Raw genomic sequence first — 20938 nt, 5'->3', positions numbered from 1 at the left:
GGACTCCTATAACTCATTAATCAGAGAGACATAACTTGTTATGACACAGGAAAAACACAATTGTTTTAGACCCACTTGTCCACTTGAACTAAATCTAATGAAACCACCACACGGATTTGTCACGGACGTAAACGCGCACGTCACGGCACCCTGCAGACCACCTGACCAGCTGGCTGGGTTGTGGTTGGTAGTGTTATCTTTACAACGTCGAACAACGGCGCGGTGGGTCACGTGACAGCATCTGCTGCTGCTGGCTGAGCGAAGCGTGTTAGCAGGTAAAAAAAAAAAAGTATTTTTGTGGTAATAGCATCTGAAGTTGAGGGAATGTCTGGACGCCTTACCGTTTAGTTTTTAAATTAGTTTAGGAAATTGATTGGCTAATTTAGAGACACTGTTCATTCGTTTCGGTGGGTAGTTCACTAGTTAACTCGCCAGCTAATGTTAGCCAGCCTTGTTATCCGTAACACTAAGCTACCAGTGCTGCATTGTATGGGGACGGGCCGTTCACATGCTGCTTATATGTGTCCTAACGTTAACTGGACGTGAACAAGTTTCCGCTATGTTTTCTAGCACGCATCGTTACCTGCGTTACATTTAGAAACTGACATACTAGACATCGATCGCTGTAAATGTGTATGTAACACGCGGACGTTGTTTCGTTTCAGGTAATTTAGGCTGCTGCTAGCCGTAGCTAAATCAACTTAAATGTTAACCTAATGTGGCTAACGTTAGCTTTTTTTGGTTTACACAAAAGGATAGTTAACGTTACATCCATGCACTTGTCACGTTTGTTTCATTTATGTTCGTGTCCCTGTTTGTTTGTAAGAACAACAATTATGTTGGCAGACAGGCTAATAATTTGTATGATTGCTCTGCGAATATGATGGTATGAATTTCATTTCAACGGCAAAACCCCTGTGTCGATCACCGACGGAACAAAGACGAACGGCTAGCCAGGCTAAAGCTAGGGTTAGCATGTGTTGGTTTACCTAACGCAAATGTTAACGTCGGCTTATGTTTACGTCAAACTTCTATTGACGTTCGCCAAAATAAGTTTCTGATTTAGTCATCAACTGCATTAGATGCATAAACTTGAAAAAACTGACATCAGTAGTCAACGTGAATATAGCATTTCTGTTTACCGTTGTAGGGTACGTGCCATTATCAAACAAAAGTACGGTCACATTTGTTGTGTTACCATGCTTACATGTTTCTGTTCGGTAATGTTAGTGTTGCTAAGAGCCAGATATTTTATGTGACGTTATTATAATACAAGACAGGGTAGTTGTATACTTTCAGTTTCTCTATATGTATTTTATCTTGACATAGCTTAACTCATAAGAGTAATTTGTGTAACTGTTATAGCATTGTGGTATTTCAACTGAAAGTAACTATACCAACATTGTGAACGGGTGAAGATGTGTTTTAATTTATACCCGTAATATGTACTGGTAGATAATCATGACGTGTTTGTGTGGGAGATGAAGGTTGTAAGTTGACACCCTGACAGTCCCCTCTTGGTGGTCTAAATTTAACCGGAGAGTTGGGGGCGACTGATGGGGTTATAGTCTTACTTGGTATACTTGACAACACTGAGCCTGTCTGCTCATATTTCGCAAACTGTACTGGCAAAGGATATTTATTCAGTGTTATATTTGACTTGGAATTGTGATGCAATTTAATAGTATTTCTGGTCTCTGTTGTTTGACATTGCTTCTATTCCCCATTCTCTCTCCTTCAGATTTTTCTATTTTGTACATACATTGTTTTGTATATACTGTATATGATGACTTCAGTGGTCAGCAATCCAGCCCGGGGAACTCGGGACCGAATCCTGCCCACCACCACACAAACACAGCCACAAAAACAGATACAGGTGGGTTTTTTCCATATTGTGTTTAGACGTGTGTTCAGGTCTAACACATTGTCTCACCTAATTGAAAAAGTCTGATTATTAATTTGATCTTGCACAATCAAAGATAGTAGAGTTGATGGAAAGTTATTGAAGTAAACTGTTTAGGAGGTAATAAGCAACATTGAATGAAGGGAGGCAAAAATAAATTGGAGGTGGTCAACACTTAGATTGAGATAAGATTAAGATTTCTGGTTCAATATCTATCATTTTCTTCCTTACTGTTTTTAGGGGAAATTATGAGAACAGGGTAAACGTTTTTTTTTAATTTTAACCTACAAGAAATGTAGACTCATCATTATTAGGTTTAAATTTCATAATGTAATATCAAAGCCACTGAATTAGTTTTTTCTTATTACCCTGAATTATCTTAGCCTTGTAAACTGTTCACAATTTAAAGAGATTAATAGACATTTCTTACTCAAAGTCAGGAAAGCTGGTGGCAGAGTGAGTCAACAAGGTGTTTTATTTTTTGTAGCTTTTTGCTTTGGTAAGCCCTCACTGAGAAATATTTTCAAAGGAAACACTGAATGGGGCACTGTGTTTTTCCTCTTGTTTCTTACTGAAGTTTGTTTGTCTACCAGGCCACAGCAGAACAGATTCGTTTAGCCCAAATGATCTATGACAAAAATGATGCTGACTTTGAAGACAAGGTCAAACAGGTAATGTTTGTGCATACACATTGACATCAGTTTGTCTTATTGATCCCTAGCATGTCTTCATGGAATCAATTGACCTAAACTAACTTGAAGATTTTTTTTCTGATTTGTGTGGTCCTAGCTGATTGAGGTAACTGGGAAAACTCAAGATGAGTGCATGGTAGCCCTTCATGACTGCAATGAGGATGTAAACAGAGCCATTAATTTTCTTCTAGAGAGCACCTCTGACACAGTAGGTCTACGAACATGAGTCTAAACCACTTTGATATAAACATATTGCGTTTGTGTTGTGGCAAATTACCTGGATTTTTGCAGAGGCTGCAATAAACCATCCAAATGTTTTTTATTACTATAGATTTAGTTTGTCTTTTTGTTAACCTCTGTCAGAACTCCTGGGAGACTGTAGGGAAAAAACGGAGCCTAGGAAAAGAAGGGGGACCGGCAGAGATAAAAGAAAGTAGGGAGAAGAAAGGAGGAGAGAGGGAGGTCAGTCGTGGACGTGGGGGGTCAAACAGGAGGGGCAGAGGCATCATCCAAGCCCGTGAAGGTAAGAAGTATTTGTGTTTTGGTTTTTCCTCTCTAATGCTATACCTGTGCCCAAGTTAAAATTGTAGCTAATGTAGTGAGGTTGCTTTTCATGTACTCGTGAGACAATTTAATAAATGATTGGATCACTATCCTTAATTTTGATCTACATATATAAAATAAAAATGTAATTCCTTTGTTATTTACAAAACAAATGTGTAGACATGATTCATGAAACAATACATTGTCTTCCTTTCTCAATTTAATCTTATGTTTGTCAGTATGTCAGTTTCCTCTAGCACATTATGCGTTCTGTTTAATGGTAATATGTTTACAGCCTAAATTACAGATGTTTAAAAAAAAAACAAAAAAAAAACAATATCCCTAAAAATTGTTCTATGCCCCTAAATTGTTTTTGATTTGCAGGTACAGCAATGGCACCTATAACAATTGGTTTTTATCCAAAGATTAGATCACAGCGTTACTGTGCATGTGTCACTTTCTATGCTTACTTAATCTGACTCTCAGATGTTTGTGCCAAATATCCTCAGCAAGAATAATAGCAAATATACTGTTTGTATATTTGGCACCTAAAGATCAGTGAAGGCTGGGGTCTGTCATACAGGTCCCTGAGACAATCCAGGACATAACGGTGCGGGTGTAAGATGTTAGCAGGTTGCACATAGATGGAACGTTATAACCAATTGGCTACCATTGATTACAGAAACATCCGTGCTGGAAGTTCCTAGGTCAAAATGGTATACACCTCAGACAATACAGACTGACAAACTGATATTAGCTAACCAAACAGACGTAGTGTTGATCAAACGGCTATAGTGATAGATGCAGCAATCCAAAGTGACAGTAACATAAGAAGCTCAAGAAATAACTAGAAAGGATGTAGAATGTGAAGGCCAAACTAGTTCCTGTAGTAAGCAATACAATTGAAGCTGTAGCACCTAAACTGGGAGAGTGGCTCCAGCAGGTTTGAGAACATCTAAAATTTCTGTCATGAAAACCGCAGTCCTAGGAACAGCTTAGATAATGCATACTCAAGCTATCAATTATTTAAATCCTGTGATTCCATTATTTAAATTGATTATGGTAGAGACAGCTTATTTGAGCTGCTGTAATGCCATCTCAAACAGTAAGGTGCTAAAAAAGCAAAATGGAAAGCTGCTCTATGAATATTCCCCACAATCAGCTTTGCTAACAAGTCCAATCTTGTCACATATAAACAAACAAAATGTGTCACTTGAAAACTATCTACAGTCCATAAAAGTTGCAGAAAGGATCAGGAGTCTTCACATGTCTTAATATCCCTATGTTTCTTATTGGATTTAAGGTCGATTTGAAGAGAATGGATTTGAGGTGGCTCCTGGAGAGAGAGGAGGAGACCGTGGACGCAGAGGGCGAGGCAGAGGTGAGAATAAAAGAAAATAGAACATATAAGTTTTATAAAACACATTGGCCTTTTGTTAGTGATGAGTCAGAAGACTTAAAGAATAAATACCAGTAACATACATTTTCCAATAAGAGATTCAATGGCTATTGGATAGATAACTTAAAAAAAAAATTATATATATATATATATATATATATATATATATATATATATATATATATATATATATATATATATATATATATATATATATATATATATATATATATATATATATATATATATATATATATATATATATATATATATTTGTTTGTAAACATGTTTGGTAAACCAAAACACGCTGTGGCTGTTTGTTTGTGTGTCTGTTGTGGGGGTGGAAGTTTAGTGGTAGATACAGAATATGACTGGATTTACTGGCTTTTTTAACATGACATGTAAGTGTGAAGCCTGTCGAGGTGTGAAATGTTGTTATAGTAAATATATTGCTGACTGTATATAGTCCCACCCAGCCAACGAAAATGGGGTGGGGGGATGTGACAGGAATGGCATCCAGCATAAACAACTTATGCCAAATCAACGTGCAGAACACATTCAGCTTTGGCGATCCCAATAGGGACAAGCTGAAAGACATTGATCTTTTTTTTTTATTGCTGACTGTGTATAGGAGTAATGGTAAGTTATGACTTGAAAGGAAACAAGGGTCACCTGTTTTTGTTTTTTGTGACCCCTTAGGAGTAGGAGGTCGCGGGAGAGGAAGAGCAGCTGCTGGCAACAGGTTTTCTTCCCAGGGAATGGGGTAAAAATGCATGTTTACTGTACATCTTAGGTCTGAAGCTGGATGAGGAGACAATGATGGTGATTACAAGCACATATCCTTAAAACATGTGTGGGAAAAACAAGTTTCTGAATCTCCTCACAAAAATTGTAATGCATGTATCAGACCTAAAGTTTAGATTTTGATTGTTTGGATATCTTACTTATATAGTTGTCCACTCTTAATTCTTTAGTACCTTCAATCCTGCTGACTACACCGCTAACTCTGGAGCTCGCCAGGAGACATGGGATGGGGATGGCAATGAACCTGCTGAGGGAACAGGTAAGGAAAATTACAGAACAGGTTTTTATTCTGCTTTTTACAACAGCGCAAGTGCATGACAAAACGCTGCAGATGGGAAAACAAATGGAATGAAAGGAGAGATCATTATAATCATACTGTGGGTTTCCAGTGTCCAGGTTACTACTATACATATAAAATCCTCCAATTAACAGCAAAACCTGATTTTTTTTCCCTGAGCTATTGTCAAACTGATTACTATGCTAATCTTGCCATACATGAGAATACCTGTAACCATCGTAGCTTAGTACAACAGAATTAACACAGGATAACAGTGAGTTTTAATAAGTGCGTGTCTAAAAATCCTGACACATTTTAATTTTTTTGTTTTTTTGGGGGGGTCCACATTCCTAATATAGAAGAGTGCTGTAATGACTTTTTTGGATGATGTGGTTGCTGAGAACATGTCACGAGTATTTGTAAACTAATGTTTTTAGGAACATGGGGAGGCAATCTGGAAGACTGGACTTCAGAAGACTGGAATGAAGATGTAAGACAGTGCTTCCTAATTATGATATCAATTTGTGATGCTTCTCAGTTTGCCTACATGTAATGTTAATATGCTACTGACGTTGACTCTCAAAACTACTGCTGAAATGTCACATATTCTATGTGAGGTAACCTATCTTTGCAGCTCTAAATGTTTTTTTTTTTTTTAAATTACAATCTCTGCAGATATTATCTGCAATATAAGCATTAATTTGTAAAAAATCTCAACATGAGCTGGTACATTGTTTTGTGTTACTGGCTTGATACTGGAGTGAGCCCTGTGGACCAGTCTATACCGTAGACCTAGTAGTTATTTTTGTACATTTATTATGCGAGAACCACATTGTTTCATGTTTTGAGAAGCATTTGATAGGAATGCACATTAGCTGAAATTATGTATTGCACATGCAGTAGTTTGCACATCCTTGTATTGTGCAATAGACCTAAATCTGTATGTATGATTGTACTTCCTGTCCTTTCTTACAGTTGTCTGAGACCAAAGTATTCACTGCCTCTTCTGCTCCAACAAATCACGTCACGCCAGGAAACAAGTAAGTCATATGCCCAAATTTCAGTCAGCATGAACACTACAGAGTAAAGGTTTTATTTTGGAGAATTAATTATTTATTTTGGAGAAGAAACCTTCTATTTAATCTGTGTGGTTATTTGCTTTTCAACACTCCCCAAACCTTGTTTGTTCCACTCCACTCCTTTGTGTCCTGCTTTCTCCATAGTGTGGATCTGTCTACCCTACTGCCTAAGGCTGGAGTCAGTGTAGGGCTTTCAGTGGATTCTAATTTGGGAGCGATAGTTGATGGCCCCTCAGCCGAGGATTTGGGCCAAAGCCTGGTGTTTACCAATTCCCACCACAACGGACACACAGGAACCCACAGCTACGCACATGCCACAGCCAACAGCTACGCCCATGCCGCTGCTGCCAATGCCACCTGTGCACATCCTGGACTGGTACAGACTTTCACAATTAACACACACCTACATTTGTGCAAGAACCATCAACCACATATATCATTTAGTAGTGGTTTTGGTTTTCAATGACTGATGCCGATCTTTAGAGAGCAGGGCTTTTTTCATCACTAACTGTAATTTAATAATAATAATAATAGATGAGAGGCAAGTCTGCTCAACATTACAGTTCAACAGCAGCTTTCTTCCACAATGATCATGCAGCTGATCATGCAGACAAGACTGCACATAATCACCTTCATAAAGTGAGGATTTATTACTGGTACTGTTAATTAGACTGACTTACCCTCCCCTCCAAAAGTATTGGAACAGTGAGGCCAATTCTTTTCATTTTTGATTTAGATTGGAAACATTTGGTTTGACATCAAAAGATGAATATGAGATCACCATTTTAGCTTTTATTTCCAGTTATTTATATCTGGATCTAATACACAACTTAGAAGATGGCACCTTTCATTTGAATGTACCCGTTTTTCAAGTGAGCAAAGGTATTGGAACATGAAACTGACAGGTGTGTTTTGTTGCCCAGGTGTCTCCTATGACACTGATTATTCATACAATAAATGGTACTGAATGTCTCCACTCAGTTTTAAATTTGGGGTTTGCCTCTTCAAACTGCATTTATAGTAATAATTGTAACCAGCATAAAAACCAGAGAGCTGTTTATAGGTGAAAAACAAGCAATTGTGACACTGAAAGAAGATGGATAATCAATCAGAGCCCTTGCACACACATTGGCCATAACCAGTTCCACCATTTGGAATGTCCTGAAGAAGAAATAAACAACTGGTGTAATAAGTAACAGATGTCAAACAGGTAGACAGAGCAAAACAACAGCAGTTGATTACAGAAACACTGTGAAAGCTGTAAAGAAAGAGAAAGAAAGCTATGGAGGTAATGTCATAGCTTGGGCTTGCATAGCTTCTTCTAGGATGGGCACATTAATCTTCATTGATAACGTATCAAATGATGAACTCAGAAGTCTATAGAAACATTTTCTCTGCCAATTTAAAGAAAGATGCAACCAAACTGATTGGGAGATTCTTAATTATGCAGCAATATAATGACTCAAAACATGCTGCCAGAACATCAGCGAAGTTCATCAGGGAAAGAAGTGGAAGGTTTTAGACTAGCCAAGTCAATCTCCAGACTTAAACCCTGTAGAGCATGCATTTTACCTGCTAAAGCGGAGACTGGAGAGAGAAACCCCCCCAAATAACTGAGAGAGCTACAGTTATTTGCTACAGTTATTTGCTACAGTCTCTTCCAAAGGATTTGGAACTTAATATTAGGTCTTAGTCTATCTTTTCTAATAGTTATTCTCACAAGAAAAATTGGTGGGTTGAAACATAAGGTGCTATCTTCTAAGGTGCTAAGTTGTGTATCAGATCCAGATGGAAAAAAATAGCTAAAAAAATAAAAGCTGAAATGCTGACCTCTTGTCTCATAATTATGTTTTCATGTCAAACCCAAATCTTTTCAGACTACAGCAAAAGTCACATTAAAAATACACTACTTAAAAATGGCCTAGACATTAATCATTTAATGAAGATCAAAAATATTGAAGTATACAGCATAGCAGTCACTATCACTCAGTTATCCTCTGCCCCCTTTTTGTCATGTGATTCATTGCTGGGTTGGTAGTATATGCTTGGCAGAGGGAAGAGTTGGGTTAGGAGTGTGGGCTGCTGTCAAGCAGAAAATCCAACAGAACTTGTTCAACTTTGAGATTTGTAGCAAATTAATCAAAATATTGATTGTTAATAACTGCATAGTTAGCTTTTGCTTAAGCATGTTCGTTGTAATTAAAGGATGCCTTCACTGATTTTGAATTAGCTTCTTTTGGTTCTAGTTTGGGTAGAAAGTGTAAATAAATGCCATTAAACTTCCTGTTGACTTCCCTATATTCAAATATTTATCTAAATCTAACTGAAAAATGTGTCCAGATGACATAGTTTGGAGGACCCTTTAGTTCAGATTATGTTATCTATTTGCTCTCATTATGAAGTTTGTAATTATGGTCAGCCCGCTTTTCTAGAGCTCCTCCAGATGACATCATATGAATCCTAATGATGGAAAAATTCCTCCGGGTGATATCATCTGGAATTTTTCTAGCTAGAAGCAGAGAAATATTTTGATATTAGGAAATCAGAGGGAGGGAAACTAAATCCATACAAAGCAAGTTGAAAATTGGTGAAATCGCCCTTTATTAATAAATGTCCTACAGGGTTTATGAGATTATTAAATATTAAAGATCAGCCTAGTTAAACTGCCAATTGATCAATCTGTTATTCTTTACATACACACGTGGTAATAGTGTGTTCAGTTTATGTTTTGTTCCTTTCATGCTCAAAGTCAACAGTCCTTGGTTCTGGTTTTGGGTCCCTGAATGCATCTAAGCCTCTACCTGACATGAGGACCCCAGAGCAACTTAACGGTCCTCGGCTGGGGCAACGAACCAGTCAGATGCTGGTAACCACCAGCAACAGCGGTGTTTCCAAAGATGCAAGGCCACAGTCAGTACAAAGTCCTGCTGCTTCCTCTACCTCCTCTGTAGACATCAAGGCTCAGCAAGTAGAGAATGGCGCTGTTACTACCCAACACTGTAAGTTCATCTAAGATAAATAAGAAATTTAACATAGAAGTACTGATTTGACCTATTAGATCTAAAGTATTTGTTAATAAGGCAAGAGGTAGAGCATACTGCATTCTTCTCTGTTCACTTCAGTGGAGATGAAGCTTCAGCCAGAGCCATCAGCAGTGCTCAGCCAGCTAGCTCAGAGGCAACAACAGTCCTCAATTCATCCCAGCACAGAGCCTCTGAGCCTGACTCAGTCTCATGTTCCACAGGCCCCCACGCCCCCAGGTAAGACTGCAGAACAGTATCATACTATGCCATTGGAGGTATGAAGGGCTCCATAGTACATGACACTAGGGCTAAAACACAACTAATTTTGTTAATAATTTGATAATAATTGTTGTATTAATTCTTACCTAAGTTAGTAATTACAAATGTTGCTTGCTTGGGGACTGTTAAAACATAGACAAAAACTGCTCATATCAAAGAAATGCAGTGAATGGAGTCATGTTGTATAAACTACTGTAGGACATGGGCGCCATCGGTATGATCTATGCAATCTGTTTACCTGTGCCAGCTTTAGTGATTAGAATGGCATATCTTTTGTTTCTATAGAAACAATTGTTCAAATTTGTTGTTCGATTTCTTTCAGGCAATGAGTCTTCTGCTCCTCAAAGAGATGGAGCTTCTCCAGGAGTGAAGCTGCAAGGTATGGAGCCTCCTGTCACAGAAGCCCCTCAGCGGCAGCTAAAGACACAGAGACGCCGAGTACCTCCTCCTTCAAAGGTAACTTCTTAGAACATCTATAAGTTTTTATCAAGCAAAAAATTATTAGCAGCCTGTATGAAAAAGAACAGTATAAGACTACATAGAAATAGAATCTGCTTTCGCATGACAAGACATTGATAAACACAAATTGCACTAAAGCATGTAGTTTTTTTGTTTGTTTGTTTGTTTTTTCAGTATATGTATCTCATGCATGTTTTAATACCACAGCCTTGCTTGGCTGCTGCTCAGTTAATGTCAGTTCATACTATGACACAGTCAAGAATTTATTGGGACTTTTTAAAGTTTACTTATTAGCCAGCTATCATTGACTGACTGAGTTATTTGCACACATTTTAACAACCTCATTGCCTTAATATAAACATTAAGTATAATGTCTAAATTAATAATTTTCCTATTTGTTTAACTCAGATCCCATCTTCAGCAGTGGAGATGCCTGGCTCAGCAGACATATCTGGCCTGAATGTTCAGTTTGGAGCTCTTGACTTTGGGTCTGACGCTGGTAGTGGAACCGTAGACATGGGCCAGATGGAGTCAGCAAGGGATCAAGTCCCCACTCAAGTCTCTGCTCCAACAGCCATGCCTGTCCTTACTGCTGTTTCTACACAGCAGCCACAGAACAGCCTGTTCTCTAAGCCAGGGGCTCTAAGGTGTGTGTAATTTTTGCAAGGCACTGGTTTGTCTGTGAGAAATTTGTAAAATAGTACATGTGAATCTTTACAACTGTTTAAGGTTGAGCTACTCAAAAGATTTTATTCACTGAAGCTTTAGAGAACCTTTGTGAATTAGCTGAAAGGTTTTAGAAAATTAAACTAGCTTGGTTTATAGTTAATAACAACATTTAACAATATTTGTCTTTTAAATAATATTTGAATTATCTTTCTTTTGGTCCTGTGAACAGTGAACACAAAAGCAACTTACCCTCGGCTGTATCGGATTCCAGCTTTCCCTCACCATCTTTGGGGTTACCCAGTGCAACACCTACACCCTCCCTTGGTCTTCCCAGTGCAGCTGCTCCACCCTCTCCTGCAGCCTCTACCACAGCCAGCCGCATAGAGAGCAGTGGCCCGAGGTCCTTACCCCCTCATCTTGGCTTCTCTCAGAATAAAGATGTCCCATCGGCTGCTAGTGGACCTCTAACGGTGGGAATTAAGTGTTCTTTTCTCTGTGTTTATCTAACTACTGACTTCAGTTATTACTCAAATTTTAAGTGTCTTATTAATATCTGAAAAAAGTGGAACAATTAAGTAAACATTTCAACATTTCTCCCTTTTTATAGAATGGCTATGGTGGCATGAAGACACACAGCACACAGGACAGTATGTACTCTCAGCATTGTCAGTATTTAAAGTGCAGTGGCCACTATAAACTGATATAATGAACACTGATTGCTAAATGCATCAGTAAAAGTTGAGGATAGAGGGTATGACATACTAGTCATTCACAGCTAATTGTGTGTGAGTCAACATTTGTTCTGTTTCATTCTTGTATTTCTGAAACAGTAATTTTGTAAAATCAGTACACAGAACTTAATTAAACCAAATTAAAACCCTTCTCATTGTCATTTTCAAAACAGTTACATTGTCTACCACAGGGAAAACGGAGTCTCCTGTTTTTCCAAGTGATGGTGGACCTGGCCACCACATCCCTTCTCCTGCAGTTACACCTTCCCACTCAACACCCATCCCTTCTCTCAGCAAGTAAGGGATGGTTCAGATACATTGACCTTTATATTGCACCATGATTCTCATTTTTGTATACCTCTTTTTGTCCAATAATAATGATGGTTACCACATTTCTGCAATGTGGAAATCTTGCTCGAGTGAATTGCTTTTTGCAGCTTCATCTATTTTGAGCAGGCTGACAGAATCACTTTACCCTTTCTAGTCATGTGACCAGTACTCACCCACCGGGATCAGCTCTTGCCACAAGTACCTCTCTGGCAGTAAGTGTGTACACATGCATACACAAAGAGACATTGTGCTGTTTTAATTTAATAAGACTTGGTATATTTGAAGATTTGATATACAGTATTTTGCAGTAGGATTAATTGAATCCAGGACACTAGGCGAACTGTTAGTGTGCTGTTTTAACTTAATAAGACTTGGTATATTTGAAGATTTGATATACAGTATTTTGCAGTAGGATTAATTGAATCCAGGACAGTAGGCTAACTGTTAGTGGTTCTCCTCTCATGCATTTTCCCTGTTCTTGTCCCATTTCATCAGATTAGTAATGAGGAGAGCAGCAGTACTGGCAATCTTCATGCCTTTTCATCATCATCCTCCAGCCAAGTCAATCCTACTCCTTCAGCTCCCCTGGCTGTTAGCAGCTCTAATACCAACAGTTTGCATCCTGGAGCACCAGGACTAACTCCTAATGGCACAAACACCACACTCTCAGCTGCTGGCAGCCGTACAGCGCCAATGCTCACCACCACCGCTGGTAGGCTCCTATCATGAAATTCTCTTGTAAAAGATAACAACCCCTTTTTTTCATAACTTTAATTCACAGTAAATACATTTCCTAGGTAAAGCTCCTCCCAACTTGGCCCAAGGAGTGCCGCCCCTTCTGGCCAACCAGTACATCATGGGCCCTGGTGGTTTGCTCCCTGCTTACCCTGTAAATATAATAATTATTTACTTCTTGGGTTTTGATGACTTTTTCATGACTTCAACATGGTACTAAATACTAACCTGTTTTCTTTATTTCAATAGCAGATCTATGGATATGAGGAATTACAGATGCTACAGTCTCGCCTTCCTACTTTGGTAATACTATTTTAACTGGAAATGTGGAAAACTTTAAAGTGAAGACTCATGTGCTTATTCTCTTGATTACATGCCAAATTTCCATAATGGCAACCTTTTTTTTTGTTTTTTTTTTCCTTCTTACTACACAGGACTATTATGGTGTAACATTCCCCGGTACTACAGCTACTATGCCTGGAAGAGATGGCTTGGCCAATAATCCATATTCTGGTAAGTCTTGTGTTGTTGTTGTTGTTGTTTGTTTTTGTTTTTTTTTTCAAAAATTTAGTTTTCACAGTTTGAGTCAATTCCTAAAACTACACTTTTTCGGTCCACATGAGAGAGCAGGAATTTTCCACTTGTGCAAAGTAAAATGATTGTGCCTATCTAACCAGCCTAGTCAAATACTTTTTATTTTATTTTGTCTCAATGACATCTTTACCAATTTATGCACAGCTGATTTGGATTTTTACTATTTTTTAAAATATTTGTTCTATTCCTAAAATGTTTACTGTGCAGGTGAGGCAACAAAGTTCGGCAGGAATGACTCTTCTTCTCCAGCTCCCCCAACAAGCCTGTCTACCGCTGGAGTGCAGTCGCAGCCCCAGCAAGCACCACAGGCAGGAACACAGGGGCAGGGCCAGGGCCAGAGCCAGGGTCAGCAAACACAAAACCAGGCTTTTCTCAACCCTCCACTGCCCCCTGGGTATGGATATACTGGTAAGATGAAGCAAAGATAAAGCAAAATTACAATCTGTGATGAGAATGTTGGCCAAACATATTGGTATCCAAGCACATTACAGCTTCAGTTGCCATGAAAGCTATAATCCCTTTTGTTGTTTTGACCTTTTTTTTGTTTAAATGTTTGAAATCGAATATCAGGTCTGCAGACTGTATTACTATACATTTAACAAAATGCCTTTCTTTGAATAATTTTATTAGTAAGGCTGGAGCACACTTGATGACGGTACAGAGGATTATGACTGTGATTCAGTCTTTACAACTGGTCGGACCAAGGTGGTCCTGGCCAGTGCCAGCCTGAGACAGTCAGCAGAGATGATCATTGAGTGTGTGCTTTGTAAAGATTGTAGTCTTTAGTCTGAAGACCCAGCCTCTGCAATTCATTCTCATGAAGATTCTTTTTAATAACATCTTTAATACTTGCGACTGGTGTGACCGATGACCTCACAATTTAGGCAGCCCTACAGTAACTACAGCTTTACCTAAACATAGCATCATTTTATAAAGTTATTTTACTTTAATTTCCCCCTGTAGGTCCTATAGTCCATGTTGTCTTCGCCTTTACATCTGTGATTTAGCTGCTTTTTTCATCTTTTGTTGTGTTATTACACAAATTGCAAAGTTAAAGTTCCCGGTCGCCACCATATTTGTTTTGGCACAAGAACACCTGAGAATCTCTTGTGGGATTTGGGGAGTGCCCTGTCTCCAGAACATCCAGTTGTTAAGTGTGCCCTCAGCTTACTCAGTTACCAGTTGTGTTCTACTTTTAGACTGTCAAAGATTAGAAATCTGTTATAGTTGGTCTTTTTGTGTGAACTGCCCAGTCTTTGCTAGTCCTCTGGGTTGTCCACAGCTTAAGAAAAGTTGCCATTGCAGTCTGTTTTCATTAAGCTCTACATTATTTTTCTAACTCACCATTGTAAAGGTCTGCCGTACTACACTGGTGTGCCTGGGGTTCCCTCAGCTTTCCAGTACGGCCCTACTGTCTTTGTGCCTCCTGCTTCAGCCAAGCAACCTGCGATGGGCCTGGCCAATCCCTCTAATCAGTATCACCAACAGCATCAGGCCGGTTACGGACAGCATGCATATGGCACAGGTAAGGCCAGGTAGAACATTAGGGCTTTGTCTCACTGCTCTAATAGATTTGGTTTTCAAAGAATTACAATCGCACATTTTCTTTAAGTAATTCTGAAGAAGATTTTGTAGCTTTTTTAAATTCATTTTTTTCTTTAACAGAATATCTAACTTTTTTCAGACTAACCCAAGTTAAACTTCTACTGTTACAATTTATTATCACTTAGACTTGATTAAAAGAAGTTATCTTTCTAACATTCACTCTGCGTTTGACTATGGGTTTTGCCTCAGTGTGACCAACCAAGAAAGCTACAGTGACACCTCATCTTTCAGTGACACAGTTTGAGCCCTGCTTCGGACTCGAGAGGCTGCATCATGCATCCTATCGGTGTCCCGCATCATGCAGCTCTTTTTATTGGCTAAGCTCCCTCACCCCATGTGCACAGCGTGCATTGGCGCCAAACACGCCTAGGCATCACTGACGCAACTGTGCATACACTGTGTGCCGATGCTGGAAAAAATTTTTAGAATGGAGGTTGGAAAGTGGCAGTGGCTAGTAATCAGGACACCCCCCACCCCTCTCTGAAGAGAAGAAAAATGAGAAAGGGGGATTGCAGCCCCTCAGTTCTGAGTTCAGTAGCTTCTGCTATTCAGAGTTTTTCAGACTCCCTCTTGACGTCATCCAGGTGCAACAACAGTCCATTTTCTGCAAAAGTAGAACAGTGGCATGCGAATCTACCATCCTCACCCAAAACAGGTGGCTCTGTATGCCTGGCATGTGGGAGGACGAACCTAAATGCAGCAGGCCTGCCTGCCAGGGTCATCAACACTATTTAGAATGCCTGAGCTGCCTCCACACGATCACTTTACAGTGGTAAATGGGGGTTTGGAAAATTGGTGTATTGCCAGGAACCCCATTCCTTTTGTGTTCAGTGGTGTATGTGCTGTGCTTCCTTTGGGGGTTGTTGAAGAAGGGTAAGGCTTTCTGCACAATTAATTGATTTGATTTGGTGGCAGCCTCCGCTTGTCATGTGGGTTTTGTTGACAAACCAACCGGGCAGCATTCCCTACTTTTTAGTTTTATAAAAGGTGTCATTTTGGATGCCCTCTCACCACCCTTTTGAGCCCATTAACAGTGTGCATTTGAAATTTCTCTCTTAAAACTGTACTGCTCTTAGCACTGACCACAGTTAAGAGAGTGAGTAATTTACAAGCCCTGTCCATCCGCCCTTCATGTCTACAATGGGCCCCAGGTCAGGCTGAGGTGCGTCTATGGCCCAAGCCTTTGTGGCTAAGGTAGTGGCTTCATCATACAGGTGTCCCACTGTGAAGCTGTTAGCTTTTCATCCTCCCCCTTTCCCTTTGGAGGGGGCTCAACAACTTAACACTTTATAGCTGGTGCGGGCCTTGCAAGTTTATGTTGATAGGACAGCAGCTTTCGGGAAAATGGACCAGCTGTTTGTCTCATGGGCCCCTCTTCAGATTGGCATGCCAGTTTCTTGTCAGAGGCTGTCTCACTAGAATGTGGAGACCATATCTGTGGCATATATGTGCAAAGGAGCTTCCCTGGTTATTTGATAACAGTGAGGTTTTGCATAGGCACTGAAATTAATCTGATTAGTATGCGTTAGGAAGAACATTCGGCTGTAATAAGATGAGCCTGAAGCACAGCTCGACCTGTCTGTCACTGACAGATGTGGTGTCGTTGCAGCTTCCATAGTTAGTGACACTGAGGCAAATTCCATAGTGAACCCAACATTATGAACCATATGTAGTGAATGTGTCGGGTGAAATGATAAGGAAGTGTTGTTTACAGCGGTTACAGTTTGTGTTTATAGATGGCCCCAGCTATTCTGTTTTCTCTTTATCTCAAACAAACGCAGAATGTGCAGTACGACATGCTTGTTGGCTCTCAACTTTGTAGTTTGTTCAAGTGTCAGTTGTCGGGCAACAGATCCAACTTGAGCCAACTTTTGCTCTTTGTTTGTTAATTGGTGTCATCTTACTGTGTCCCATTTCTTAAATACTCCACAAAGATGGAAGTAGCATCTAGCACTGCGCCTTCTATGCTTGTTAGATGATGTGTATTCACAATCTAAAAACAAAGCAGCATTAGCATCCTTTTTTAAAATGGTTTTATTTACTAATCAAATAGGTCTGAACAGTTGCAAATTTTACTGGCATTGGCAATTTTGTGACCCATTCTTGTGCACTGATTTACCAAGCTAAATAGACAATGAGAGTGGTCTCACTCACTGATGGAACAAATGCTCATTCAACATGTTAAATTGGTTGGGAATACTGCAACCAGTGTCTGAATAGTGCTGGGGACATATCAAAAATCTAGGCAGACGCACTGTTTTTGCCTGACAATTGGATTGGGTCACAACCTTAAGTCTTTTTGAGTGACAATTTCAACAATATTTACTTGATTATTACATTTTGGAGCATTTTCGTTTTCTTTAATTTATAATGACTACTGCCTGAAGTGCTAGGCAGAGTTGTAGCATATCGCTAGGAGAGGAAGGGCTGTGCAGAGCAGAGTAAAATTTAGTATAATGCAGTAGCTAGCTTACAGGAAGTTGCATATTGTGTGTTTTTATCTTTCCAATTAATTTACCTGACTTGAGGCTGTTCGTATCTACAGTTGAACTGTGACAGCTTAGATTCTTTTAAAATGTACTTTTATTGCTTTGAAACTTTTACATCATTGCATCCTGTCATATAAAACTGCAATAAAATACACTTGACAAGGTTCTTTAATGGATTTGTTTGTATTCTGGGTGGTCTAATACACAAACTTACAAACAAAGCGTGAGTTTTTACACCGGTTGCGGCAGTAAGGGCATCCGGTGTAAAAACTCACGCCAAATCAATGTTCAAATCAAAAACCTTTACTTTGTCAATACTACTTTTATGGTGAGGAAACTAATCTACTAAACTATTTTTACTACTAACTAAATTTCCCCCTTCAAATTCACTTCAGATGAGTTGTCACAGCGCTTTAAAGCTTTTATTTAGTGTGCTGAAATCAGCTATATAATCGATGTTCATTAAATGCACATTATTTTCAGCAAATATTCAATTGAACGCATTGATTTGCAGTTAAAGAAAGTGAACATGAGTTTCATTAACACACAGTGAACATGAGTGGCAAATACTTTGTTTACTTGATGTGGACCTATACTCTTCAGTCAGCCACCAGCAGATCCTCATCCTACTTCCTTAGTGATGCATTCCATGCACCCGTCAGAGTGCAGGTCATTGAGGTATTTGACCTACAGACATCACAACAGTCAATCTAGAATCATCAGTTCTTTCAACCTATGGTGGAAAATGTTTTTATAGTGCCAGGAGACAATTTTTTTATCTGATGTTCAGGAATTAATACCAATGTATTTTACAAGTACAGGAATAGTAATAATCAAGGTATGTGTACAGATACATGGCAAAATTGACAAATTCCACTCTTCATTTGTATATAAAATGTTGCATGTGTGTGTGGAGTTGGGACTGTGTACATCCTGTTTTTGTTTTGTTTTTTGGCTTGTGCTGCATGCATGGCTCAAACCCCCTGCTGAAGTTGGATACAACTCAGTATAGACACAGTTGACATTTTAGTCAGGTTACCTTACTGCCTCTCTCTCTCCTGCCCCCCTCTCTTCTCTTTCCATTCTCTTTCCTTTTCTTTTTTCAACTCATCTGTTCCCCATTGTTCTCATCCCACCCACTCCCTTTCCTGCTCGCTCGGCCTCCTCTCTACTTTGGTGGTATTCCTCCTTCAGCCTTTGATGACCTGTCACAAGCCCACGGTGGGGAGTACAGTAAGGGAGGGTATGGAGGCTCTGCTCAGTCACAGGCCAAGTCAGCGGGCAGCGGCCCAGGGAAAGGTACACACGCAACACATGTGCACACACTCTAACACACGGTCAGTGGGTTTTTTCCCTTTTGAGAAAAACGGATGTACTCACAATTGCAGATGATTCTACAGACAAGAGTGTTCTGGAGAAAGGTGTGTGTATATGCACGTTTGTGATTGCATTTTGGTTGCAAAAAATTGGAAATGCAAAAGGAAACATGGGAAATATGCATCGCATTTAATATGCTTCTTCTTACTGGCTGGCTCCCCTTCTAACAGTGAAAATGAACATTTGGTGTTTTAATATTCATCAGCAGTGAAGTGACACATTTGTTCTTCCCCAATAACCCTTTGATTTTCCTCTTTTCTGTTTCCTTTTCCTTGTGTTGCCTTTTTCCCCCTCCATGTTAAATTTCAATACTTTCTTTATCTCTTTCTTTTGTCTCTTTATTCTCTTCTTCATCAGGACTATCTGGGTCAGGAAGCAGTGGAGGAGTACCTGATATGGGAGGTTCTATCTACAGCAAAACACAGGTGAGTGACACACTTAATCAACCTTGCATAGTTTGTGTGTGATTTCTTTTTAAAGTTAAAAACTAGCTTCAATATCTTGTCTTCTCTTGGTTATTCTCAGGCATTTGACAAGCAGGGCTTCCACACAGGGACACCACCTCCCTTCAGCCTGCCTTCTGCACTGGGGGGAACGGGGCCCCTGAACCCTGGAGGAGCTCCTGGCTATGCCCCTGCTCCCTTCCTGCACATCCTGCCACCGCACCAACAGCCGCACTCCCAGCTGTTGCACCATCACCTCACACAGGATGGACAGGTAAACTTAAGTCTCTTTGCATACATTGCATCCTGTCCACCTTGCATTGTTGGAAGTGTTACCTATATGGGTTTTCTTTCTGTGATTTTTGTCAGTCTATGACAAAAATCTTGAATGGCTGTAACCATGATATGGTGCTTTGTAGTTTGCTGGCTTTGATGTAGATACGAGAACCCATGGTTTGGCATTCGATAGCTAAAATTGAAAAAGTGACGGTGCTGATGTGCCTTCATCTGCTCTAACATAATTTTTTACTAATAATAAAATTCTGAGTGCCAAGGAATTTTTTTGGTGAGAGGAACCACCAATATTTATTAATTTGGAAGGGGCCAGTAACTTTTAAATGGGGAAATAAAATATCTTTGGTAATTACATGGTGTTAAACTTCACTTCTCGCTTGCAGGGTGGTCCTGGTCAGCGTAGTCAGTCCAGCAGCATGCAGCAGAAAACCCAAGGCAGCAAGTCCAGCTATGGCAGCTCCCCCTACTGGGCCAACTGAGGAATTCTCCCCCCAATTTCCCCCAAAAGGCTGCGTGTGTACGTTTAAAGCTAAAACAAAAAACAAATGGAAAGACACACTACCCATATAGTAAGTAAGCTTGGGCATCCTTGCCCTGCTGCCCCCACCTCCACAAGTCCTCATAAGTCTTTTGGGTCGCCCCCCCCTTTTCAAAATTGGTTGTACATGTAAGATATTTATGTATGTATTTATATATATATACTGTATATGTAATAGTAGAATATAAAATGTGGTTGCTGCATTTTATTTTTGAAGGACTTCTTCTTCTTTACTTTTTTCAAAACTGCAGGAAAAGATGTTACATTAAGACAGAATGGGATAATGGTGAGAGCGAGTGAAAAGAAATTATCAAAAACTTACTGAAAGAAACCAGAAAAAAGAAGAGCTATAGCACTGATTCCATTTGAGGACATTTCAGATGGGGGTGGGGTTTATATTGACTAACTGCTTCTTTTTTGTTTTTCTTTTTGTTTTGTTTTTTGTTTTGTTTTGTTTTTTACATACCTAACTGATTGACTTGGCTTTCCCTCCCAAAACTTTTTGTAACCTCCTGTCTCTCCATATCATCCTCTCGAGGGCTGCCTTTTTTTCCTCTGTTTACACACCCTCTTTAAAAATAGACCTGCCTATCTAATTTTTATATTTTAATTTAATTTTAACCCCAAATTTCCTTGAAATAAAAGTTCTGAGCAGTTGGAACTGTGAGTTGTCAG

At 39.4% G+C, this 20938-nt stretch overlaps 1 protein-coding gene across 7 annotated transcripts; it reads left to right on the top strand.

Annotated features, from left to right (window-relative positions):
- Positions 1–135: 135 nt before the first annotated feature.
- Positions 136–20924, top strand: LOC137136568 (ubiquitin-associated protein 2-like). Of its 7 annotated transcripts, none has more exons than XM_067522060.1 (30): positions 136–275; positions 1742–1876; positions 2497–2574; positions 2693–2803; positions 2959–3118; positions 4442–4519; positions 5237–5279; positions 5512–5600; positions 6056–6108; positions 6594–6658; positions 6842–7073; positions 9447–9696; positions 9820–9957; positions 10322–10455; positions 10867–11105; positions 11357–11597; positions 11735–11774; positions 12032–12155; positions 12343–12400; positions 12684–12900; positions 12986–13077; positions 13173–13226; positions 13358–13436; positions 13725–13925; positions 14872–15042; positions 18806–18910; positions 19000–19032; positions 19346–19413; positions 19514–19705; positions 20109–20924. In XM_067522060.1, the coding sequence occupies exons 2-30, from the start codon at positions 1784–1786 to the stop codon at positions 20202–20204; spliced, it is 3534 nt and encodes a 1177-aa protein (XP_067378161.1). In that variant the 5' UTR covers positions 136–275; positions 1742–1783; the 3' UTR covers positions 20205–20924. The 7 variants fall into 7 exon arrangements, with proteins under 7 accessions (XP_067378161.1, XP_067378160.1, XP_067378157.1 ...); XM_067522059.1 differs by having other exon boundaries at positions 5237–5300; positions 12050–12155; XM_067522056.1 differs by having other exon boundaries at positions 5237–5300.
- The last annotated feature ends 14 nt before the right edge of the window (positions 20925–20938 follow it).

The sequence above is a fragment of the Channa argus genome, chromosome 11 (assembly GCF_033026475.1).
Source record: "Channa argus isolate prfri chromosome 11, Channa argus male v1.0, whole genome shotgun sequence".
NCBI classification, from domain to species: domain Eukaryota; kingdom Metazoa; phylum Chordata; class Actinopteri; order Anabantiformes; family Channidae; genus Channa; species Channa argus.
The sequence above is the reverse complement of the archived record's forward strand: the minus strand, read 5'-3'. Positions and strand labels throughout refer to the sequence as shown.